This window comes from Salvelinus sp. IW2-2015, linkage group LG14, assembly GCF_002910315.2.
Source record: "Salvelinus sp. IW2-2015 linkage group LG14, ASM291031v2, whole genome shotgun sequence".
Lineage (NCBI taxonomy): Eukaryota > Metazoa > Chordata > Actinopteri > Salmoniformes > Salmonidae > Salvelinus > Salvelinus sp. IW2-2015.
The window spans coordinates 38,644,269-38,671,780 of record NC_036854.1 but is presented as its reverse complement, the minus strand read 5'-3'; the positions used below and the strand labels follow the sequence as shown (position 1 = coordinate 38,671,780).

The 27,512-nt window shown below is 41.4% G+C and overlaps 1 protein-coding gene across 2 annotated transcripts in view; it reads left to right on the top strand.

The window, feature by feature from the left end:
* Window positions 1–27,512, top strand: part of plppr5b (phospholipid phosphatase related 5b) — a 117,642-nt gene that overhangs the window by 50,143 nt on the left and 39,987 nt on the right. For both annotated transcript variants that reach the window (XM_024000780.2, XM_070446693.1), the window contains one exon: window positions 10,702–10,834. In XM_024000780.2, the coding sequence (XP_023856548.2) occupies window positions 10,702–10,834 (133 nt within the window). The remainder of the gene's footprint in view (window positions 1–10,701; window positions 10,835–27,512) is intronic.

Genomic DNA, 27,512 nt, shown 5'->3' with positions numbered 1-27,512 from the left:
TCTGTTGAGGCGGTGTGTGAATTGGAGTTGTTCCAGGATGTCTGGGATAATGGAGTTGATGTGAGCCATAACCAGCCTTTCAAAGCATACATATGTGAATGCTATGGGGAGATTTAGACATGTTTTTAGACAGGTTACCTTTGCGTTGTAGGGCACAGGGACTATGGTGGTCTACTTGAAACATGTAGGTATTACAGACTGGGTCAGGGAGAGGATGAAAATATCAGTGGAGACACTTGCCAGCTGGTCAGCTCATGCACTGAGTATGCGTCCTGGTTATCTGTTTGGCCCTGCGGCCTTGTGAATGTTAACCTGTTTAAAGGTCTTACTCACATCGGCTACGGAGAGCGTGATCAAACAGTCGTCCAGAACAGCTGGTGCTCTWATMCATGGTTCTGTGTTGCTAGCATCAAAGCGTGCATAGAAGGCATTTAGCTTGACTCGTAGGATCGATTGAGCAGCTGAGAGCTGGGTTTTCCTCTGTAATCCATGATAGTTTGCAAGCCCTGCCACATCAGATGAGCATCAGAGCTGGTGTAGTAGAATTCGATCTTAGTCCTGAATTGACGATTTGCCTGTTTSATGTTCCATCAGAGGGCGTAGCAGGGTTTATTATAAGCTTCTGGATTAGTGTCCCACTACTTGAAAGCGGCAGATCTAGCCTTTAGCTCAGTGCGGATGTTGCCTGTAATCCATGGCTTCTGGTTGGGATATGTACGTACGGTCACTGTGGGGATGACGTCGTCAATGCACTTATTAATGATGCCGGTGACTAATGTGGTAAACTCCTCAATGTCATCGGATTAATTCTGGAACATATTCCAGTCTGTGCCAGCAAAACAGTCCTGTAGCTTTGCATTCGCTTCATCGAACCACTTCTGTATTGAGCGCGTCACTGCTACTTCCTGTTTGAGTTTTGTATGCGTCTCTGTGTGTGGAGTAAAGGTGATCTAGAGTTTTTTCYCATCTAGTTGCACTGGTGACATGCTGGTAGAAATGACTTAAGACAGATTTCAGTTTTCCTGCATTAAAATCCCTGGCCACTAGGAGCACCGCCTCTGGATGAGCATTGTCTTGTTTGCTTATGGCCCAATACAGCTCGTTGAGTGCGGTCTTAGTGCCAGCATCGGTTTGTGGGGGTAAGTAAACAGCTACAGCATTATTTTATAGTATGAAGAATGCAATTGAACATATATTAATAAAATAGAAAGGATATGTAATGAGAATTTTTTATGTTTGTGCTTTTCGTATAACTAATTTCTGTGTTCTATTTATGTGCTGTTCTAATAACCAATTTCTGTGTTCATGCAAGTGGCTGACTGAAAGAATCCTCACTATCAGTAGCTGAAATTTGGCAGTACGCCCAGACCTTGTTTTGAGAACGAGAACAAAAGATATCTCAGTTTCAAGGTCTCAGCTTAGAGAGAAGAAGCCTCGTGAGGTATTGGTCTGTCACATGTTATGAACCAGTATTGGTTGGTCACATGAATGAAACAAAACGTTAATGATGAATTAATTATGCTAAATCATGCAAATATAACGTTTCTGTGTATAGCTGTATATAAGACAACTGCTGGGACTGCCCAGGCAGAGCTTCTGATTGACATGTGTACTATGGTGCATTGAGTTGTTTGGAACCTCTCCAGCGCGCTGACAAATAAACAATGATTCATTTAAGATTGACTTTGATTGTCCCTGTGTAAGAATTTCCACGACAGATATTCTCTCCAAACGATTTGAGTGAGTTCACACATGAGGCTATTCTGTGTTTAACGGTTAACAAACAAATAGGTACTCCTGTATGCTTAATTTAGAGTTATTTATGTAACTTTAGTTGTGATACAAATGTTGGGCTATATGTTTCGATTTTTTATACATTCTAAGGCTGCATGATGCAACTAATGATTTGAAAAAAGTCGCATGAAAGGCATGAGCTCTGCTTTGTTTTTTGCCTAGGTTGTACACACTTCATCAGTCTCTCATTCACAACTTGACAAGGACTTGATAATGACTCGAATTTCCCGGCTGCATCCCCTTCGTGTGGCCGTAATGCCTCCTAAAAAACTATATGCCTTTTGTGGACAGTGGCCGTTGTGCCCTTGGCTGAATATAATAATTATAATTCCCTTCTCCCGGTTGCGTGCCGAAACACCTCTCACTCACATGGTTAACTGTCACGTGAGCGGGTCTTTTTTACAGGCTACAAGTGAAGACGGACACATCGGGGACGAAACTGCACGTGTCCTTATCCAATTCCGAGGTGCATATTGAAGAACTGTCCACATTTACTTTTCGTGAGCCAACAAGATGAGTAGGCCTACCGAACAGCAAAAGCCTATGTCAATCTACTATCCCCCATAGTACAAAAGTTGACCTATTCTATTCTGTGTGAGATTGTCTCAGACAGTTGTGGGATGCGATAGATCCCAAATTAATTCAACCACTAGCATCAAAAAAACTGTTTTAAGCAATAAGCCTGACACAACAGATTAGAAGGTTTAGCTTAAAATGTTGATAAACTATTTCTTCCCATTATAAGCGCAGCAATGCACACACAGCAGTAGGCTATAAGCAARAATATTCCATTAGCAGGAAAACACCATTCTCAAAAGTGAAAAGTGTATGTATTGCTATAATTATAAAGGTGCATTTTTATGGTGAAAAATATCTTCCCCAAACTTGAAACTCACGAGCTGTGTATGTATGCCACTTAGGCTCTACACCCGTTGTAAAGCAGATTAATGTGCTTGATTTTAACCTCTACAGTGTCGATGGGTGCACAGTTATGAACTTGAAAATGTATTAATAAACCAATTAGGCACATTTGGGCAGTCTTGATACAAACAATTTTACAGAAATGCAATGGTTCATTGGATCAGTCTAAAACTTTACACATACACTACTGCCATCTAGTGGCCAAAATCTAAATTGCGCCTGGTCTGTAATAATACGTTATGGCCTTTCTCTTGCATTTCAAAGATGATGGTACAATTTTTTTTTTTTTTAAACGCATGTTTTTTTCTTTGTATTATCTTTTACAAGATTTAATGTATTATATTCTCCTACAWTAATTTAAAATTTCCACGAACTTCAAAGTGTTTCCTTTCAATTGGTATCAATAATATGCATATCCTTGCTTCAGTTCCTGAGCTACAGGCAGTTAGATTTGGGTATGTCATTTTAGGCAAAAATTGAAAAAAGCATATAGGTCTATGGGCTAGGCTACATGATGTGTGCGACTATGATTTGGGTATCATTCACAAGTGATAATATATAATTCACAAGTGATAGGCTAATATTGTTAATCTTGTATTTACATACAAATAAATAATATATGTGTGAGATTTGTTTTGATTTAGAATTGACCGTTATCATGCACCTGTCTGGAAACAGGGGCCACGGAAAAAAACAACATGTCTTCTATGCCCTTAAATAGTGAACAGAGGACGCTTTTCACGTGGTTCATTTTCATGCCAACCAGATAGGCTATACTCCTGTTGTAAAGAGAAGCAATGTGCTTAATATTAGGAAAGTTGAGAAATAAATATAGTAGGCCTAGCCCATAGAAAGCTTATAGGATCCTGCTCTTTTTAATAGAGGCCATCACTCTGTTTTCTCACGCAATTGCATATCCTATAGAAATGTTGCYCAACATGAGCTCATAGTCTCTCATGAAGTGTTTGATTAGAGTTTCGATTACATTTGCAGTGATGTCATGCAGTTAGCAAGTAGCAAGTTTGGTAGGCTACCAATGACCATATAGCAGCATCAGAGCTTGGAAAAGCCTAATTACCGTGACTAAACGATCACGTGGAATCGCTTGCCATCAAGACTCGTGACCGCCCGCGTGGCGGTAATACAGTCACCGTAACAGCCATAAACAGGACAGTAAGTACAGTCATGGCCCAAAATATTTTTTCAAGTAGCTCACAATTTTCCTCAAAATTAAGTTGAAATTGACCAAAGTACTTAGTCTCCACAATTCTTTATTTCACTGTTAATATTACAGAACCTTTTTTTTTTTATTCAGAACTTAATATATCCATTTAATCAGAAAATAAACAGAAATGGCATTCACAAAATTATTGACACGCTAGACTTAATATTTGGTAGCACAGCCTTTTGTCAAAATAACTGTAATCAAGCGCTTCCTATAGCCATCGATGAGCTTCCTGCACCAGCAGTCTGTACTAGCAGTTTGGCCCACACTTCTTATGCGAACTGCTCCAGTTCTTAAGGGTGCCTTCAATTTTAAGGGTGCCTTCTCCCAACTGCTGTTTTCAGATCTCCACAAGTTTTCAATGGGATTTAAATCTAGACTCATTGCTGGCCACTTCAGAACAGTCCAGCGTTTTATCTTGAACCATTCCTGGGAGCTTTTTGAAGTTTGTTTGTGGTCATTGTCCTGCTGGAAGACCCATGACCTTCGACGGAGACCCAGCTTTCTGACACTGGGTCTGACATTGCGCTCCAAAATGCTTTGGTATTCTCCTGATTTCATGATGCCATGCACACGTTCAGGGCACCCAGTGTCAGAGGCAGCAAAGTAACCGCAAAACATCACTGAACCTCCTCCATGTTTGACRGTAGGGAAGGTGTCATTTTCTTTGAAAGCTTCATTTTGTTTTCTGTAAACATAGAGATGGTGTGCTTTACCAAAAAGCTCTGATTTGGTCTCATCTGTCCACAGGACATTCTCCCAGAAGGATTTTCTCATGTTCCGGTGTGTTTTTGCAAATTGTAGTCTGCTTTTATTATGTCTCTCTCTCTCAGCAGTGGGGTCCCCCAAGTGTCTCCTACCGTATAACCCCCTTTCATTGAGTTGACGACGGATGGTGCGAGTTGAAACTGTCGTACTTTGCGTCTGAAGGTCAACTTGAATCTATGTGGCAGTTGATGAAAGTGCTTTCTCCACCATTCGAACAAGGATTAAGCTAARATTTAGTAAATTATTCAGATTTGTTTGTCGTGTTCAACTGCAAACCAAAGACATACATACATGGATACCAAAATATGTTTTAATTTCAACAGTTTTCTGGAAGAAATGTTGCATTATTTTAAAATTATTTTGCCATGACTGAATAAATAGAATAAATGCTAGGATCAAACCAAACTCTACATTATTTCAAAGATGTGACAATTTTTTACTTCATGTATGCTTTTTAATGCCTGTTGTAGGCAGTGGATGTTATTGCCTTGATGATGACAGATTGTAAAGTAGATAACAGATAGCAATGATTCAATACCATTGGATAAAACTATCCCACTGTCCAATGGTGGTTAATATCAGACCAGGGTTCAAATACTATTTCAGGTATTTCAATTACTTTTCAATACATTTCAAAACAAGTATTCAGACAACCTTTATTAAAAAAAACAAGTAGTTAAATAGTAAAATGCATTTGGAAATAAAATTGGAAAGTATTTGAAAATACTCAAATACACTGACTCAAATACACTCCAATGCATTTAACCCATGTATTTGAAAATAAGTATTTTAAAATACTTTCAAATACAATTGTGGTCGACAATTTTTTTTTTTTTTTTACAAAACAAACATTCAAATACTCAAGTTAAAGTACTTGTTTTGGGCCTTGAATTTGAAAAGACTCAAATACACAGAAAAAAAGTATTTAAATAACAAATACATGTATTTGAACCCAGGTCTGGTTCATACCAGTTCAGGTCACAAGGATCACAGTGTAGTAATAATACTGTGTAGTATAGTCAATGAAATAGCTATGCTGCTGTAGCATAGTATTTTATATCCTCATTAATCAGATTCTTTACTATACACCCTTAAAGAGATATTTTGAAGSAAACAAAAGAAACATGAGACAGTGAAGCACATAAAGAATGTTGATGAAGTGGCGTAGTTGGCCTCGAGAGCAGTACAATGTGTGTAACCTAGATGTAACCGATTCTGGTAGTGCTAGGCCTCCTGGGCTGTTTTGTTCCCCTGAGAGGAGGAGGAGGAGCAGGAAGAGGAAGAGGAGGATGAAGGCTCTTTATCACTGTATTCTTAACTGGGACCTGATACAGCAGACCTTAGCTTTTTCCTCCTCTCTCTTTCTTTCTTTCTCTCTTTTTCTCTCCCTCTCTTCCTCACTCCKTCCCTCCACCAGAGTAGTGTTAAATAAATCACTCATGGCAGCAGCACCTGTGCTAGGGGGGAAACAGTACAACCCTAAGCTCCGGTGTTGAACCCTTTCACTCCCTGGCGGCCCGGCGGCCATTCAGTACTGGACTCCCTGACAGGTCCTGCTGCATCTGTGTGGCCAGTGAAGCGGAAACAGCAACCTGGGAACCTGTGTGTGTGTGTGTGTGTCTGCGTGCATACGTGTGTGTATGGTCTTTGGAGCCACAAGGTTGCAGGTTTAAAGGGACAGTGTGAGATTTCTGAAATCAAGCACTTTTTCTACTTACCTAGAGTCAGATAAATTCATGGATACCATTTTTATGTCTCTGTGAGCAGTTTGAAGGTAGTGTAGCTTTGCGGTCCATTGCTAATTAGCAGTAGCGCAATGGCTGGAAGTGTACCGAAACAGACTGGAAATGTATTTATAGCTATTTAAAAAGTGATGTGCCCAATTGATACATTTTAAATAGGACTACAATGATAGCAAACCAAACACTGCAAACCCATATACTAGGGATCTAACAATTCACTGATATGCATTATCCCCTGTTCAAATGTTTAAGATATGTGTGTCTGCGGAACCCAACATATATCCAAATGTAGCATGCATATGTCAGAAAATTGATTCAAATGTTACAAATCTCCAGTTCACTAAAATGTTTTGCTCATATTACTTTCTGACTTCGTTTCTGAAAATACTTCTCATCTTGCGTCCTCTCCTTCAGTGTCAAACTCAGCATGTAACTGTGTTGACAATCTTTGATCTACAAGTCATGCTGAGCTTATTCAAACTGCACGCTGTGCACAACTTTGTGCGCTGACCAACGAGAGGTAGGCCTATACCTGATCTTGCACATCTGCGAGTCACCTACAGGATTCAGATCTTTGTTAAATGGCTTGCGCGATAGTAGGCTTTATTAGTTGATTGACAACCAATGTAATTTGCTAGGTTATCAATATCAGATGTACTGTTGAAAATTGTGCTTTAAGTAGCCAAAGATACCTGCAAGACACAAATCTAATCTGACTATACCTGCTGATTGGGGTTTACTGTCGTTAGATTTTAGATATACAGAGTGATCATTTCATAACAAGAAGAGTCATCTCTTTTGCTACCCACACTGCATGGCCGAAGTGGAGGAGAAGAGAAGCTCACTCCTAAAGACTTCCAAACATCTATAGTCGTGGCCTAAAGTTTTGAGAATGACACAAATATAAATTTTGTCTGCTGCCTCAGTGTCTTTAGATATTTTTGTCAGATGTTACTGTGGAATACTGAAGTATAATTACAAGCATTTCATAGTGTCAAAGGCTTTTATTGACAATTACATGAAGTGATGCAAAGAGTCAATATTTGCAGTGTTGACCCTTCTTTTCAAGACCTCTGCAATCCACCCTGGCATGCTGTCAATTAACTTCTGGGCACATCCTGACTGATGGCAGCCCATTCTTGCATAATCAATGCTTGGAGTTTGTCAGAATTTGTGGGTTTTTGTTTGTCCACCCGCCTCTTGAGGATTGACCACAAGTTCTCAGTGGGATTAAGGTCTGTGGAGTTTCCTGGCCATGGACCCAAAATATCGATGTTTTGTTCCCCGAGCCACTTAGTTATCACTTTTCCCTTATGGCAAGGTGCTCCATCATGCTGGAAAAGCATTGTTCGTCACCAAACTGTCCTGGACGGTTGGGAGAAGTTGCTCTCGAAGGATGTGTTGTACCATTCTTTATTCATGGCTGTGTTCTTAGGCAGAATTGTGAGTGAGCCCTCTCCCTTGGCTGAGAAGCAACCCCACACATGAAATGTCTCAGGATGCTTTACTGTTGGCATGACACAGGACTGATGGTAGCGCTCACCTTGTCTTCTCCGGACAAACTTTTTCCGGATGCCCCAAACAATCGGAAATGGGATTCATCAGAGAAAATGACTTTACCCCAGTCCTCAGCAGTCCAATCCCTGTACCCTTTGCAGAATTTCAGTCTGCCCCTGATGTTTTTCCTGGAGAGAAGTGGCTTCTTTGCTGCCCTTCTTGACACCAGGCCATCCTCCAAACGTCTTTGCCTCACTGTGCGTGCAGATGCACTCACACCTGACTGCTGCCATTCCTGAGCAAGCTTTGTACTGGTTGTGCCCCGATCCCGCAGCTAAATCAACTTTAGGAGACGGTCCTGGCGCTTGCTGGACTTTCTTCCTCCTTCTTCACAACAATTGAACCGCTCTCCTTGAAGTTCTTGATGATCCGATAAATGGTTGATTTAGGTGCAATCTTACTGGCAGCAATATCCTTGCCTGTGAAGCCCATTTTGTGCAAAGCAATGATGACGGCACGTGTTTCCTTGCAGGTAACCATGGTTGACAGAAGAAGAACAATGATTCCAAGCACCACCCTTCTTTTGAAGCCTCCAGTCTGTTATTCGAACTCAATCATCATGACAGAGTGATCTCCAGCCTTGTCCTCGTCAACACTCACACCTGTGTTAACGGGAGAATCACTGACATGATGTCAGCTGGTCCTTTTGTGGCAGGGCTGAAATGCAGTGGAAATGTTTTGGGGGCATTCAGTTCATTGCATGGCAAAGAGGGACTTTGCAATTAATTGCAATTCATCTGATCACTCTTCATAACATTCTGGAGTCTATGCAAATTTCCATCATACAAACTGAGGCAGCAGACTTTGTGAAAATTAATATTTGTGTCATTCTCAAAACTTTTGGCCACGACTGTACTCTAAATTTTGAGGTGGGGGTGAAATCCAATGTTGTGCTAGATATTCATTAGCAATGTCATTGACAAATATTGGTAGAGTACTAGCTCAAACAGTTTTAATCTGCAAAAATGTGAAATGTATTAGTGAGTGATTTCAGATCAAAATTGGGTGGACAAAAAGCAAACATTGCACCCCCCCCAAATTAGATAATGGGTGGTAGATGCCCATTTTCCCTTATGGCTCAGCTCAGGTGCCTAATTATACCATAGACATACATCATACATCAGATCCAGCTCAGAGAGGCCCAGCTCATGAGCTCCATCGGTAGTAGATTTTAATTTAGAATGAAAAATGTATGTGTTTATGCAACAAATGTTAATGCCTCAAATAGTATCGTATCGCATTGAACCAAATCGCATCGATTTGCTCTCTAATCAAACCGAATTGCACCAAATCGTTTCAAACTAAAACTTATCTTTCCTGTAACCTATTGGAGCCCATGCACCTAGATACGTATCAAATATCTTGAAAGGAAAGATGCATATCCCTACCATCTACAGTATTTAATGAGTTTAGCACTCCATATCTCCTCTCTCTCTCTCTCTCTCTCTTCTCTAGCTTCCTCTTCGCTCTCTCTCCTCTTCCTCTTCTCTCTTTCTCTCTCTGTTCCTCTTCTCTCTCTCTCTAGCTTCCTCTCTCTCTTCTCTTCCTCTTCCCCTCTCTCTCTCTCTCTCTCTCTCTTCTGGTCCTTCTTTTCTCTCTCTCCCTCTCTAGCTTCCTCTTCACTCTCTCTCTCTCTTCCTCTCTCTCCCTCTCTCTTTCTTCCTCTTCTCTCTCTTCCTCTTTCTCTCTCACTCTCTCTTCCTATTCTCTCTTTCTCTCTCTTGCCTCTTCTCTCTCTCTCTTCCTTCTTCTCTCTCTCACCTCTCTTCCTATTCTCTCTCTTCTCTGGCTTCCTCTTCTCTCTCTCTCTCTCTCTCTCTCTCTCTCTCTCTCTCTCTCTCTTCCTCTGCTCTCTCCCTCTCGCTCCTCACCGTCTGTCACCAATGGCAACTGCAAATGTGATTATAATTATACAGTTTTACTCCTCTGTAAATGTTAACAGCTCAAGGATATCACCTTTTTAGAATAACCTCTCATCCCAACCCATGGATTGAAGAACCAGGCATCGACAGGAATTATCTTTTTGCCTTTAAGCTATACTGTAAATTCCACCAATGAAACATACATGCTATCATTAGTTTTTGTTTTTAACAGTGTTGGAATCATATTATTACACCCACTCTAGATCATCAGTGTTGAATTAGGGGTATTTTGTATAACTGACAACACCCACTGGGTTGTAATTCTGTTGATAATCAAGTGTACTGTGTCAAGCTCTGGCTTTAAATAGGAATTCACCTTCTGCCCACCTTTTAACCCCAATGACCACACACACAAACACACTCACATGCACGCACGCACAAACACACAACAGACACACCAAGACACGTGCGCGCACGCACGCCCACGCACATACACAGACGCACACAAACAAGTGTGTTCTCATCTCTCAGTAACTAGAAGTGCCTTAAGTAGAGCCCTCCTCTCCTTCAATATGTTTTCCGTTAATACCGCGGGTGCTTTGCAGATGTCAGCCATTGAGAAGTGTACATAGTCTCTCAGAGAGATTATGGTGCTGTTTTGTTGTGTTTGTGTGTTTGTATGTGCGTCTGTGCGTGTGTGTGTGTGTGTTGGGAGTTACAGTATGTATGGATTTACCGACTAAACCATATTTGATTCATGATTCAACACTTATAAGAATATACTCATTTGTTTATCATCCATTTGTCTTCTCTGTTCCCCTTTCTTTTCTAGATCATGATCTCAGAGACCGTACTGTTCTTGATACAATACTCGTCCAAAGAGCTGGACAGTCAGGAGAAGACCATGCTGACAGGAGACTGCTGCTACCTCAACCCTCTGGTGCGCAGGACCTTTCGCTTTCTGGGTACGTCATACAGACTAAATATTATCTAAACATTAGTCAACTTTGTGGCTCAGTTGGCAATTGTGCAATGGCAAGGTTGTACTTCGGATAAAATACTCTGTGTCACGCCCTGACCGTAGAGAGATTTTTATGTCTCTATTTTGGTTTGGTCAGGGTGTGATTTGGGTGGGCATTCTATGTTCCTTTTTCTATGATTTGTATTTCTGTGTGTTTGGCCGGGTGTGGTTCTCAATCAGAGGCAGCTGTCTATCGTTGTCTCTGATTGAGAACCATACTTAGGTTGCCTTTTCCCACCTGTATTGGTGGGTAGTTGTCTATGTGTAGTTGCATGTCAACACTAGTTGTTTATAGCTTCACGTTCGTTTTGTTATTTTGTTAGTTTGTTTAAGTATTCTTTGTTTAATAAAGAAGAATGTATTCCAATCACGCTGCGCCTTGGTCTCATCGTTACGACGAACGTGACACTCTGCTTATTGAACACATATTGCATATATTAAATTCTCCTTATGTCCAGTGTCTCCTCGTACAGAAACACACACTGTCACGTGCCCTGAGGGGAAAGAGTGGGATCCTTAGGAAAGGAATGGTACAGTACTGTATGTAGTCTCCTCGCCTCCTCGCTCTCACGCAAACGTTCCTGTTTTAGATAAGACTACAGAAACCAAGAGGATTATCACGCTGATCCCCGAGGGACTACTCCCCCCTCTCTCTCTCTTTCCTGTTAAATCTTCAATTTACACCACAATTCCTCTCACTGTAACAATTCCTTAATGTTATGAGCTTTCAGTCGCAGCTAGACCTCCCTTTACTCACTGTATAGAAAGTGAATTAATGTTGCTCTAAATTACATCTACAGTTGAAGTCGGACGTTTACATACACTTAGGTTGGAGTCATTAAATCTCTTTTCAACCACTCCACAAATTTCTTATTAACAAACTATAGCTTTGGCAAGTCGGTTAGGACTTCTACTTTGTACATGACACAAGTCATTTTTTATACATGACACAAGTCAAGATTATTTCACTTATCATTCACTGTATCACAATTCCAGTGGGTCAGAAGTTTACATACACTAAGTTGACTGTGCCTTTAAACAGCTTGGAAAATTCCAGAAAATGATGTCATGGGTTTAGAAGCTTCTGACAGGCTAATTGACATAATTTGAGTCAATTGGAGGTGTACCTGTGGATGTATTTCAAGGCCTACCGTCAAACTCATTGCCTCTTTGCTTGACATCATGGGAAAGTCAAAAATAAATCAGCCAAGACCTCAGAAAATAAATTGTAGACCTCCACAAGTCTGATTCATCCTTGGGAGCAATTTCCAAACGCCTGAAGGTACCATGTTCATCTGTACAAGCAATAGTATGCAAGTATAAACACCATGAGACCACGCAGCCGTCATACCGCTCAGGAAGGAGACGAGTTCTGTCTCCTAGAGATGAATGTACTTTGGTGCGAAAAGTGCAAATCAATCCCAGACAACAAGCAAAGGACCTGTGGAAGATGCTGGAGGAAACAGGTACAAAGTATATTTATCCACAGTAAACCCAGTCCTATATCGACATAACCTGAAGACCGCTCAGCAGGTAAGAAACCACTGCTCCAAAACCGCCATAAAAAAGCCAGACTACGGTTTGCAACTGCACATGGGGACAAAGATCGGACTTTTTGGAGAAATGTTCTCTGGTCTGATGAAACCATGATGACCATCGTTATGTTTGGAAGAAAAAGGGGGAGGCTTGCAAGCTGAAGAACACCATCCCAACCGTGAAGCACGGGGGTGGAAGCATCATGTTGTGGAGGTGCTTTGCTGCAGGGAGGATTTTGTGCACTTCACAAATAGATGGCATCACGAGGAAGGAAAAGTATGTGGATATATTGAAGCAAACATCTCAAGACATCAGTCAGGAAGTTAAAGCTTGGTTGCAAATGGGTCTTCCAAATGCACAATGACCCCAAGCATACTTCCAAAGTTGTGCAAAATGGCTTAAGGACAACAGAGTCAAGGTATTGGAGTGGCCATCACAAAGCCCTGACCTCAATCCTATAGAACATTTGTGGGCAGAACTGAAAAAGGGTGTGCGAGCAAGGAGGCCTACAAAACCTGACTCAGTTACACCAGCTTTGTCAAGAGGAATGGGCCAAAATTCACCCAACTTATTGTGGGAAGCTTGTGGAAGGCTACTCGAAATGTTTGACCCAAGTTAAACAATTTATAGGCAAAGCTATCAAATACTAATTGAGTGTATGTAAACTTCTGACCCACTGGGAATGTGATGAAATAAATAAAAGCTTAAATAAATCATTCTCTCTACTATTATTATGAAATATCACATTCTTAAAATAAGGTGGTGATCCTAACTGACCTAAAACAGGGTATTTACTAGGATTAAATGTCAGGAATTATGAAACACTGAGTTTGAATGTATTTGGCTAAGGTGTATGTAAACTTCCGACTTCAACTGTAAATATCACATAGGATGTTAAATGGATAACTCAGTCTAACAGGACAACTTTGCTTTTGTTAGACTGTCCGACAGTAACCCATTGGTGTTATGTTGGTGTTACAATTAGTTCTGCAGATTATGTCTGCTCCAGTAGGCAGCAGTAGCTACCACAGCCACCTGCTGTAGAGGTATGGATGACTGAGGTACCTAGAGCAAGGGATTCGTGTCAGATGTTTTAAAGACATTATCATTTGGGATCAGATAGGGATACTACTTTCATCTACGCCTCCCTGGCAGACTGCAGTGGGAAGGTGATAATTTCAACACAGGTCAAAGACACCTGTCTGCAGAGCATGGTGGTGCACTTCTCCAGCCCAGTGCATGTTTTACAAAGAGATTGCATGGACTTACAAATGTATGATAGAGGTACTGTATCACAGAAATATAACATTGTTTTATCTCATGTACTATAGCTATCGTGCTGTGGAAGATTACTTTCTGATTGACAGCGCTTAGATTCTGTCTCTTTTCTCATCTCTACCCTGTCCATGATTTGTTTAGTCAGTTCATATTATAGAGATGCGAGAAACACAGGTGTGTGTGTGGGTGCGTGTGTGTGTGTGTGTATGTGTGTGTGCGAGTCATCTCACTAGTCATCTCACGACCTGCCGTCTTCCATCCCATCTCTCTGTTTTATTTAGAGTTCCAATGATAATGACTCACTTTGCAATGCTTTGTGGGAAAATCCATTTTGAACATGCCCGAAGGTCATGACAACAAGCTCGCTCTTAACTCTTAATCTTACTTTTCCACCTGATTTGAAGTCTTTGCACTTCTCCACCCTCTCATGAACCTTGATTGTGAAAGGATAAGCTATTTAGAGTGCACCCCTCTATTGGAAGCTAGATGGAGGGGTGTTAGGAGTATAAATGCCCAGCGAGATGAAAGGCACCCTGGAGAGACACTGCTGTTGTTSTCTCACCAGGTATTTAAGGTTCAAAGCGGAGCGTTGATGTGCACTTGTTAGAGAACTCCTTAAGACATACTGTTACACAAAGGAAGACTTTGTAGTGCATATAATAACTTCACAAATAAGCCACTTCTGTTTGGAGAAATCCAACGTATTATTTCTCACTGCATCACTATTGGTCTTTGTGRGAGGTGTTGATGTTCAAGCAGTTGGCACACAGTTCAGACACTCATCGGTACCACACAAGACATGCAGCCAGTGGTCTCTTCACAGGCCCCAGGTCCAGAACACAGGCTGGGAGTCGCACAGTTTTAAATAGAGCCATGAATATATGGAACTCTCTGCCACCCCAGGTAACCCAAGCTAAAAACCTGATTCAAAAAACACCTAACAACACAAAGGGGCTGTGAAGAGACAGCCATTTTGATATATTTTGTATTGTAATTTACACTCTATTATGTGTTGTATCATGTAGGTGGGTGGCCTTGCACGAGCCTTGGCTTGCAGCAGGAACAGCTCATAGGGTAGGAGCCATCTCCTCTTTCAAAAGCGTGAGGCAGAGGCAGGAGATGATGTAGTATTATTTAGTGTTACACTATGTATATTATGTATTTTACAGTTGTTGTTTTTTTCTTTGGTGCTATTTGCACAAGTATGTGGTACATTTTCACAACTCTTAGTACAGAACTCCAAACTGGTCACACTTTCCTTCAAAACCAGTCATTGTGCATTCATTTGGATCGTAAACATCTCTCACCACACAACTTTTGATAAAAAATATACGTATATTGTGAAATGTAATGAGAACATTTGTTTAATCACCAAACAATATAATTATATATTTTCAATTTAGTCATTTTAACTACCAGTTAATCCAATAGCAAACAATGCAAGAAGAAGCAAATAATGTTTGGGGGAAAAAAGATGGCGGACTGAACACAGCAGTGTAGATCACCTCAAGATAAAAACGTAATATTCAATATTGGTAAGTTAGACTAAATATTAGTACTTCACAAACTGATGGGTTATAACCTTCAATCTGGATAACAAAACAAAACAAATCATAAGGCTAGAGAAGTGTATCGACAAATATTACGAGAACAAGCAACACCCAAACATGACGGAGACTAAAAACAGAACCAATCCCGAAAAGAAAACCCAACTCTTCGACAGACACAGACGGTTTAATCTTTTCACCACCGGGAATGGTAAGGGTGGAAACCGATCTGTTAAAATCGATAAATGACAAACTGGGCATACTTGAATTAGTCAGTAAGGATATAAAGGAGTTGAAGGCAAGCCTCGAGATGAGTGATGAAAAAGCTGTGACATTGGAGAAAGATACAAACAAGCTACAGTAAAAGGGACAGTCAATAAGATTGAATCCGATGTTAATGAACTTAAAAAGGAGAACATCTTTCTGAGAGAAGCCTTACTTGATATACAGACTAGATCCATGAGAGAAAAACTGGTACTTGTATCCAAGAGAAAGAAGGAGAAGTTTCTGAGGGTGTAGTTAGGGAGTTCCTCCTTACAGCGCTTCAGATCCCACGCGAAGCTGTTGACAAAATCAAACTCGAACGTGTACACCATTTCAGGCAGAGAGGGCAGAGATGTGAATGCCCAATCGTTGGCAAATTTGCTTTCTTTAAAGATAAAATAATGGTTAAAAACCTGGGTAAAAGACTTGCACGAAAATAGGCATGAATGATCAGTTCCTGAAGGAAATTGCAGAACTGCGCAAAGTTCTGTATCCAATCTTCAAGGAAAATAGATTAAAAAGGAAACGTGTAGCTCTCGTAGTCGATAAACTGTATATTGATAACCAAATGTTCRGAGACACAAAGACTACTCCTTGGCTATTCTAAATATGACAAAGTTCACATAGAGGAGTCAAATAATGGAACACCCAATACTATCCATGGTAGGGATTGTAATAAAAATATATAGAAAAGCAATAAAATAAAACAATTGTTAAGGAAATAAACTACAACTACACTATACCATTCTAGATAGGGAATGTTGGAAAATAATTTGTTTTAGACTTTCCATTTATAGTATTTTATAAATTGATAAGACAGCATTAGAAGAAAGGATAATTAACTAAATAATACATCTTCAAATATAAGGAACTGGAACACAAAAGTACTCAATCAACATGGAAGAGATAAAACACAGAGGACATAGAAGGCACAGTATGTGGGTATGTGCGRATGMATTGTGATGGAAGGTGGGGTGTTTTTTTTGTGTGTTTGGAAAAGTGTGGAGTTAAGTGAGTGAAAAATGATAGGGGTTGCAAATCCCAGAGCCCATGTGTGTTTGTGAGCAGGGGTTATGAGAGAGAGCTTTCAGTTTTGTGCAGATATGGGATATACATTTTGAAATAAATTACTAATATCTATTTATTTACTGTCCTATCATGATGGAATGGTCCCCAACCTTATACAGTACCCTGGACACCRACCTGAGAGACCCATACACTAAGGAGAAATCATTATCAGTTTTATGGGTCTACTGTAAGTAGCCTATACGCAGCCAAATGAGAAAGATGAATGTGGTCAGAGACCAACTAAAGCAGCACCGTCCCCTCTAGACTCTGAGCCTGCCTGGCAGGGTTGGTCCTGCGAAGCCAAAGCCCCCTGATGGGAGAGCATAATATACAAGGAAATTCTCAAAACTGCCAATGAGAACCTTGACGACCTTGTATCTAGCCGGTGGGGATTCTGGTGGGGTGCCCCCACCTAGGCAGTGCTGGCAACACTAGCTGCAGTAACCCATGGCGAGGGGGTCACACTCTGACATTCTGAGAGGGGGCATGTTATTGTGGCCCTCGTGGCACAAAATCATCAAAGGTCTGACTGCACAGAGATGCTTGGGAATATGGTCACAATGGGGGACCACGTGTGGGTGTTTCAGGGGACCTGACAATTTTAATAAAATCTCCCCATTTTTGCTCAATTTTGCAGGTCTTCTCATACAGCTGCAACTGTATATGCATTCGTAAATCAAGGCCTTTCTTGATTTGGACTCTGGGATACTGTTGAGCATCTGAGTTTATGGTTGTTTGTGGGGGAAAGGGATTGAGTGTGTGTGTGTGTGTGTGTGTGTGTGTGTGTGTGTGTGTGTGTGTGTGTGCTGTCTCTTATACACATCTAGATGTGTATAAGAGACAGGTGTGTGTGTGTGTGTGTGTGTGTGTGTGTGTGTGTGTGTGTGTGTGTGTGTGTGTGTGTGTGTGTGTGTGTGTGTGTGTGTGTGTGTGTGTGGTGTGTATCCCATAACTGTTGCTAGGGAGTAAAGATGTTAGTGATAATATAGGATGAATCGCAATAAATTAAAGGGATTGGGATAAAATAATAATTGCTTACCAAAATGTAATTTTTATAATGGCAATACTGGTAAGAGGTAACAAAACTACCTACACTATTACAAATATTTGTTGTTACTTATGGAAGTTAAGATAAGCAGTTGTTATATATATATATATACTGTATATATATAATTTTTTATAGCTTTATAAAATACAAGTCGAGGTGAGGGCGATGGAAAAGCTGATCTGCTTCTGTTCTGTGGGTGGCACTGTGTGCTCTTTTCAAAAGGATGGGTCCCGGTCTCTCGGMGGCCATGGGATCCAGGGGGTCGGGGGTGGTCTGTCGGTCACTGGGATGACAACCCAACTRGGGATGGGGAGGGGTTTTAGCGGGTAGAATAGTGGGMACAAATTGGAGGTTTACTTAGTAGCAATGCAAATATCATGTTATAGCTATATGGACACTCAATCACTATGGTACTTTTTAATGGTGAGTTTACAAACATATATTATGATAAATAGATTTGAAACTTGTATTTCATAATGGTAAATGGTGAAATAAGTATAGCCAGTTATAATTGTAATGGCTTAGTAGATAATAAGAAAAGACGGTCAGTATTTACCTGGCTAAAAGAGAAGAAATATAATATCTATTGTTMCCAGGAAACTCGTTTTAGTTGTMTAGGAAACTGGGGGGCGAAATATGTTTCTCCCATGGGAACAGAAATTCAAAAGGGGTGATGCTATTAATTAACAGTAATTTTGATCCAAATGTGCAAATTGTCCAAACAGATCCTCAAGGTAGATGGATGATTTTAAATATATTATTGGACCATAAACAGATATGGCTTATTAACCTTTACGGTCCAAATAATGATGATCCATGCTAATATATATAATAATTTATCAACCCTACAAGCAATACAAGACCATATTATGGTGGGAGATTATAATATGGTTTTAAATACCGCTATGGACCATAAAGGCAATCACACAACAAACTATCACCCTCATGCACTTAAGGGAATCATGAATGTTATGGATATATTGGAATTAGTGAATATATGGAGGCTTAAAWACCCTGACCTAGTGAGATATACATGGRGGAGGCTCAATCAAGCTTGATTACTTTCTTCTGTCATTCTCTCTGGCACCAAAAGTTTTAAAAAAGAGTGTTGATAGGGGACAGAATGCGGTCGGACCGTCACATAATTGGCATAKATATTACTCTTACAGAATTTCCACATGGGCAAGGATATTGGAAATTTAATCAAAGCCTACTAGATGATACGTTGTTTTTAACTAGGACAGAATCATTTATAACTGACTTTTTCTGACATGACATAGGTACAGCAGATCCCATTATTGTATGGCACACTTTTAAATGTGCCTTTAGAGGCCATGCACTCAGTACTCATCTATAAAACAAAAGCAATTTAGGTCAAAAGAGTCCATATTAACAAAGGAAATGCAAGGACTAACAGTACAGATAGATAGCAATAAAAACTGTACCACAGAGGCTCAGAGTAAGTTAGAGAAAAGAAACTAAAAGAAATGGAGGAACTTATTCAAGAAAGATCCAGTGTAATATATTATTAAAAAATTAAGCGAACTGGATGGAATATGGGGAAAAATGCACCACATTCTTTTTTAATCTTCAACATAGAAATGCTACCAAAAATAATTTACTGAAACTTGTTACAAATGACGAAGTCACCCATGATTCACCAAACGATATGTTGAAAGAGGATGTAAAGCACTTTAAGCATATGTTTTCGTTTCAGTCTCCTCTATCTCCACTAACCGTAGCTGATTGTATGAATTTTTTCCTTAATAATAATAATAATGTAAAATGAACATCTGTACAGAAAAACTAATGTGAAGGCCAAATTACACTTCTTGATGCAATTAAAGCCTTTAAGTCAGGGAAAACTCCAGGGCTGGATAGCATACCAGTGGAGGTATACCAAACTTTTTTTTATATACTCAGAGGACTGTTATTAGCATGTTTTAACCACTCCTATATAAATGGTAGATTATRGGACACTCAACAAGAAGATCTGATTTCATTATTACTGAAACAGGATCCAAGTGGTAAATATAAAGATCCAATCCATAAAATAAATTGGAGGCGTCTTACACTTCAGTGTTGTGATGCAAAAAGTCTAGCTAAATGCTTAGCGCATAGAATACATTTTTTATTGTCGGATATTATTCATCCTAATCAGGCAGGTTTTTACATGGACATCATGTACATTGGACATAATATAAGACAAGTGTAAACAATAGAACACAATGAKATTTCTGGGAAACCAGGCCTGGTATTCAAATCTGACTTTGAAAAGGCCTTTGATAAAGTACGACGAGTTTATAAATAAATGCCTGGAATATTTCAATTTTGGAGAATCTCTTATAAAACTGGTTAAAGTTATGTATAATAACCCTAGGTGTAAAATAGTAAATAATGGCTACATCTCAGAAAGTTTTAAACTGTCAAGAGGAGTAAAACAAGGTTGTCCACTATCGGCATATCTATTTATTATTGCCATCGAAATGTTAGCTGATCAAAATCAGATCCAATAATAATATTAAGGGATTAGAAATCCAAGGCTTAAAAACAAAGGTGTCATTGTGCGATTGATGTTTAGAGGATCTAGATACTTTTTCTAACCTCTCTGTATTAAAAACCAAATTATGATAAGTSTACTATATTACGRATTGGATTCAGATGTCCACATGTCCCTGAATGTCCTTGAGTGGCCCAGTCAGAGCCCGTACTTGAACCCAATCTAACATCTCTGGAGAGACCTGAAAATAACTGTACAGCGACGCTCCCCATCCAACCTGARAGCTTGAGAGGATCTGCCACGAAGAATGGTAGAAACACGTGTGCCAAGCTTGTAGCATCATACCCAAGAAAACTTGAGGCTGTAATCGCTGCCAAATGTGCTTCAACAAAGTACTGAGAAAAATGGTCTGAATACTTATGTAAATCTTATATTAAAGTTTTACATTTTTTTATAATATTTGTGTAGATTGATGAGTGAAAAAAACGATTTAATACATTTTGGAATAAGGCTGTAACATAACAAAATGCGGAAAAAGTCAAGGGGTCTGAATACTTTCCGAATGCATTGTATGTGACCCCTTCACCTTGACAGGCCTGCTCAATTTCATTGGTCTACGTCCTACCGCACCATCTTTAGGCATACTGTAGCTGTTCACATGTAGATGTTTCCCCCACGTTGTCCAGGCACTTGGAAGGTCGCGCGTTGGCCGATGAGTTTCCGCACACGGCCTGAGTTTTGGCCAGGTTGAAGCCTGCTTCATCAACACATATATACTTGTGATAGTACAAAAGTAGCATGTGCATCTAATAGTAACAGTAATACAGTATAYAGTGCTGTACCTGAACGTACTCTGCCCGCAGTTGTTTCACCTGGTCGCTGTTTCTCTCAAAAGGCACCAGGTGTCTCTTCAAAAGGCGGGCGATTGTTAGTAGGCTGATGGATGCCACATTGGCAAAGATGTCATTGTTCTCCTCAATGGCCTGCTTTGTTTTGGACAGCCATATGTCATTCCTGGCCCTTACCATTGCAACTCTGCCCACTCCTGCTGGTCGGTCAGCACACACCACGGCCATCACCATGTGGTCTTCTGTCAATTCTGAGGGTAGAACAGAGTATACTGTCAATAGATAATTTCTTTGCGAAATTTTCTCATGATCGAATTGACAGTTGATCTTTTCAGATTGGGGTGATCTGGCAGCCTCTGCCATGGTAAGGCCTCTGTTTACCACATGGTCAACGACGATGGCCCGGACTTCATTAGACACAAGTTCCCTGCCATCTGCCTCCCTCTCTCTGATGTCCACCTGTTTGACGGGACCCAAGCCCACCTCTTTGACGGGGCCCATGCCCACCTCTTTGACCTCTTTGACAGGGCCCATGCCACTCTTGACGGGGCCCATGCCACCTCTTTGACCTCTTTGACAAGGCCCACTGCCACCTCTTTGACCTCTTTGACGGGGCCCATGCCCACCTCTGTTGACCTCTTTGACAAGGCCTATGCCCACCTCTTTGACCGCTTTGACAAGCCCATGCCCACCTCTTTGCCTCTTTGACAAGGCCCAATGCCACGCCCACCTCTTTGAACTCTTTGACAAGGCCATGCCCACCTCTTTGACCTCTTTGACAAGGCCCATGCCCACCTCTTTGACCTCTTTGACAAGGCCCATGCCCACCTCTTACCTCTTTGACAAGGCCCATGCCCACCTCTTTGACCTCTTTGACAAGGCCATGCCCACCTCTTTGACCTCTTTGACAAGGCCCATGCCCACCTCTTTGACCTCTTTGACGGGGCACATGCCCACCCCTTTGAACTCTTTGACAAGGCCCATGCCCACCTCTTTGACTCTTTGACAAGGCCCATGCCCACCTCTTTGACCTCTTTGACAAGGCCCATGCCCACCTCTTTGACCTCTTTGACGGGGCACCATGCCCACCGCGTTGACCTCTTTGACAAGGCCATGCCCACCTCTTTGACCTCTTTGACAGGGCCCTATGCCACCTCTTTGACCTCTTTGACAAGGGCCCATGCCCACCTCTTTGACCTCTTTGACAAGGCCCATGCCCACCTCTTTGACCTCTTTGACGTGGCCCATGCCCACCTCTGTGACAGGCCCCTTGTCCACGAGTTCTTTGATTTCTTCCTCTCCCTTGCTGTCTATCCTTCTCTGTGTTGAAAGAAATGGCAGGTGTTCACACACCCCCTTCTATATGGTGACCAATTGTGGTTACCACTATGTGAAATCAGTTAGCAAAAATTAGAATTCATTATGTATGGTTATCATGTATCATACATTTAATTCAGATGTTTATACTTTACAAACACACCTTTTATTTCTTTAGTTCTCAAAATCATCCATATATAGTAGACAAACCAGTTTAAAATCTATAGGTTTACCAAACGGTTAAGTGATTAACCATGAAGCACAGTTGGATTAAGTGATGGTCAAATGTATTTAATGAGAAGAGAATCAGTGAAAGGCAACTACTTTATATGAAAGTTATTTCAAGATGAAATGCTGATTAGGTTTAGTGAAAAAGTGTYATTTTGTGTGTTGTACTTGCAAAAACTGTTGAAAAACAGCCTTTTTGATGATCTGTTTTGAGTTTTGTATTAAGAGTTGTGACATTTTACCACATACTTGTGAAAATAATACCAAAGTGATAAAAAAACGGTATATTATGTGTTTTATTTGTTGTTTTGTTTCCTATTTGGACCCCAGGAAGAGTAGCCGCTGCCTTGTGGATCCCAATAAATATGACTATACTACTAACAGTCTCCAGGGGTAGGCAATAGTGGTCTTTAGAGCCTGTGCAGGTTTATATCACAGCCGAGCTCTATATAATAATCTTTAAACAGTCAGTCTCTGAATAATTCCTAACAAGTCCTCAACTGGCAGCTTCATTAAATAGTACCCACAAAACACCAGTCTCAACGTCAACAGTGAACTCCGGGATGCTGGCCTTCTAGGCAGAGTTCCTCTGTCCAGTATCTGTGTTCTTTTGCCCATCTTAATCTTTTATTTTTATTGGCCAGTCTGAGATATGGCTTATTCTTTGCAACTCATTCTAGAAGGCCAGCATCCTGGAGTCGCCTCTTCACTGTTGACGTTGAGACTGGTGTTTTGCGTGTACTATTTAATGAAGCTGCCAGTTGAGTTCTTGTGAGGTGTCTGTTTCTCAAACTAGACACTCTAAAAAAAATGTAATTGTTTGTTATTTTACTAGGCAAGTCAGTTAAGAACAAATTCTTATTTTCAATGACGTCCTTGGAACAGTGGGTTAACTGCCTTGTTAACCTTTCGGAAAACTGACCACGACTCCATTTTGTTGATTCCAGCCTACAAACAGAAACTCAAACAACAAGCTCCCGCCTCAGGTCTGTTCAACGCTGGTCCGACCAATCTGAATCCACGCTTCAAGACTGCTTCGATCACGCGGATTGGAATATGTTCCGCATCGCGTCCAACAACAATATTGACGAATATGCTGATTCGGTGAGCGAGTTCATTAGGAAGTGTATTGACGATGTCGTACCCACAGCAACGATAAAAACATTCCCAAACAGAAACCGGGGATTGACGGCAGCATTCGCGTGAAACTGAAAGCGCGACCACTGCTTTTAACCAGGGCAAGGTGACCGGAAGCATGACCGAATACAAACAGTGTAGCTATTCTCCCGCAAGGCAATCAAACAGGCTAAGTCCCAGTACAGAGACAAAATCGAGTCGCAATCAACAGCTCAGACACAAGAGGTATGTGGCAGGGTCTACAGTCAATCACGGATTACAAAAAGAAAACCAGCCCCGTCGCGGACCAGGATGTCTTGCTCCGCAGACAGGCTAAACAACTTTTCCCGCTTTGAGGACAATGACAGTGCCACTGACACGGCCCCCTACCAAAACCTGCGGCTCTCCTTCACTGCAGCCGAGGTGAGTAAAACATTTAAACGTGTTAACCCTCGCAAGGCTGCAGCCCAGACGGCATTCCAGCCGCGTCCTCAGAGCCATGCGCAGACCAGCTGGCTGGTGTGTTTACGGACATATATCAATCAATCCTTATCCCAGTCTGCTTGCCCACATGCTTCAAGAGGCACCATTGTTCCTGTTCCCAAGAAAGGCTAAGGTAACTGAGACTACGGACTACCGCCCCGTAGCACTCACTTCCGTCATCATGAAGTGCTTTGAGAGACTAGTCAAGGACCATATCACCTCCACCCTACCGACACCCTAGACCCACTCCAATTTGCTTACCGACCCAATAGGTCCACAGACGACGCGAATCGCAACCACACTGCACACTGCCCTAACCCATCTGACAAGAGGGAATACCCATGTGAGAATGCTGTTCATCGATTACAGCTCAGCATTTAACACCATAGTACCTCCAAACTCGTCATCAAGCTCGAGACCCTGTCTCGACCCCGCCCTGTGCAACTGGGTCCTGGACTTCCTGACGGGCCGCCCCCAGGTGGTGAGGGTAGGTAACAAACATCTCCACCCCGCTGATCCTCAACACTGGCCCCACAAGGGTGCGTTCTGCAGCCTCTCCTGACTCCCTGTGTTCCCACGACTGCGTGCCATCACGCCTCCAACTCCAATCATCAAGTTTCGGATGACACTACAGTGGTAGGCTTGATTACCAACAACGACGAGACGGCCTACAGGAGAGGTGAGGCCCTCGGATGTGTTGTCAGGAAAATAACCCACACTCAACGTCAACAAAACAAGGAGATGATTGTACTTCAGCGAACAGCAGAGGGAGCACCCCCTATCCACATCGACGGGTCAGTAGTGGAGAAGGTGGAAAGTTTTAAGTTCCTCGGTGTACCACTCACGGACAAACTGAATTGGTTCCACCCACACAGACACGTTGTAAAAGGCGCAGCAGCGCCTCTTCAAACCTCAGAGGCGTGAAGAAATTCGGCTTGTCACCAAAAGCACTCACAAACTCTACAGATGCACAATCGAGAGCATCCTGTCGGGCTGTATCACCGCCTGGTACGGCAACTGCTCCGCCCACACCGTAAGGCTCTCCAGAGGTAGTGAGTCTGCAGAACGCATCACCAGGGGCAAACTACCTGCCCTCCAGGACACCTACACCACCCGATGTCACAGAAGGCCATAAAGATCATCAAGGACAACAACCACCCAAGCCACTGCCTGTCACCCCGCTATCATCCAGAAGGCGAGGTCAGTACAGGTGCATCAAAGCAGGGACCGAGAGACTGAAAAACAGCTTCTATCTCAAGGCCATCAGACTGTTAAACAAGCCACCACTAACATTTAGCGGCCGCTGCCAAACATACTGACTCAACTCCAGCCACTTTAAAAATGGGAATTGATGAATTATGTAAAATGTACCACTAGCCACTTTAAACAATGCCATTAATATAATGTTTACATACCCTACATACCCACTCATATGTATATACTGTACTCTATATCATCTACTCTGCCATCTTCATATTGTTAATACATGTACCACTAGACACTTTAAAACTATGCCACTTTATGTTTACATACCCTACAGTACTCATCTCATATGTATATACCGTACCTCATACCATCTACTGCATCTGCCATGCCGTTCTGTACCACCACCTCATTCATATATCCTTATGTACATATTCCTATACCCTTTACACTTGTGTGTGTGTGTAAGGTAGTAGTTGTGGAATTGTTAGTTGATTACCTGTTGGTTATTACTGCATTGTCGGAACTAGAAGCACAAGCATTTCGCTCACACCTCGCATTAACATCTGCAACCATGGTATTGTGACTAATAAAATTTATTTGATTTGATGATTTGATTGATTTGTTTCTGGGTCAGAACAACAGATTTTTACCTTGTCGGCTCAGGGATTCGATCTTGCAACCTTGCGGTTACTAGTCCAACACTCTAATCACTAGGCTACCTTCCGCACCTAATGACTGTCCTCTTGGCGTAGTTATGCAACGGGGCCTCCCACTCTTTCTATTCTGGTTAGAGCCAGTTTGTTGCTGTTCTGTGAAAGAGATGGTACACGGCGTTGTACGAGATCTTCAGTTTCTTGGCAATTTCTCGCATGGAATAGCCTTCATTTCTCAGAACAAGAATAGACTGACGAGTTTCAGAAGAAATCCTTTGTTTCTGGCCATTTTGAGCCTGTAATCAACCCACAAATGCTGATGCTCCAGATACTCAACTAGTCTAAAGAAGGTCATTTTTTGCTTCTTTAACAGCACAACAGTTTTCAGCTGTGCTAACATAATTGCAAAAGGGTTTTCTAATGATCAATAGCCTTTTAAAATGATAAACTTGGATAGCTAACACACAACATGCCATTGGAACACAGGAGTGATGGTTGCTGATAATGGGCCTCTGTACGCCTATGTAGATATACCATTAAAAATCAGCCGTTTCCAGCTACAATAGTCATTTACAACATTAACAATGTCTACACTGTATTCTGATCAATTTGATGTTATTTATAATTGGACAAAAAAATTTGCTTTTCTTTCAAAAACAAGGACATTTCTAAGTGATCAAAAACTTTTGAACGATAGTGTATGTGTGTCCCAAACTTTTGAACGATAGTGTACGTGTGTGTGTGTGTGTGTGTATGTGTGTGTGTGAGACAGTCAGTGAGCCATTGCACCTGCACCTTTGATCTAATTCCAGAGCCTGTCCTATTGCTGCAGTCTGATGCAGTGAAACCTCAGTCAGCATGAAAGTTTTCAAGGCTACACAGCCTTTACCCACCCAGCCTTCCTATTCACCTCCCACCCACCACACGCATGCTGATGACAAGAAATGGGATCAATGACACTGAAAAGATAAAGCCTTTGACGTTTTTGCTTTTTTATTGAACCGTGCAAATCGAATTTCATTTATCTGCTTAATAAGAGTACGATTTCCACCCCGTCTACAGTGCCAGCTAAGGAATTAGTTTCGCTAGCTACGTATTTCTGTCATTAAACCAAACTCCAAACGTAGCCATTTCCATGGACAGTCAACCCTGCTTATTTTTTGCTGCTAAGTGGGACAATGTCAGGCTAATGTCTTCTAAAATCCTCTGCCAAATGCTCATCTAGTGAGTCACTGTTGAAACAATACATCTGACTGAAGTATAAATGTGTCTGTCAGCATCTTCTTTCACCCCCTCCTCTCATCTCAGCTCCCTCGTTCCCTTTAAGAAAGAGTAAAGAAGAAGAGACTGAGGTGACTGGAATATGACAGAGAAAAAAACAGAATGACACTCTCAACAATAACGAAGACTTGCCTCTGCTCTTCCAGCTAAGTGGGTTTCAAAACTGAAAGACACATTAAGATGCAGAAACACAGAGTCTTGACAGTGATTGCAYAAGCTCCCCATTGTTGCTGCAGCATATAATGCGTC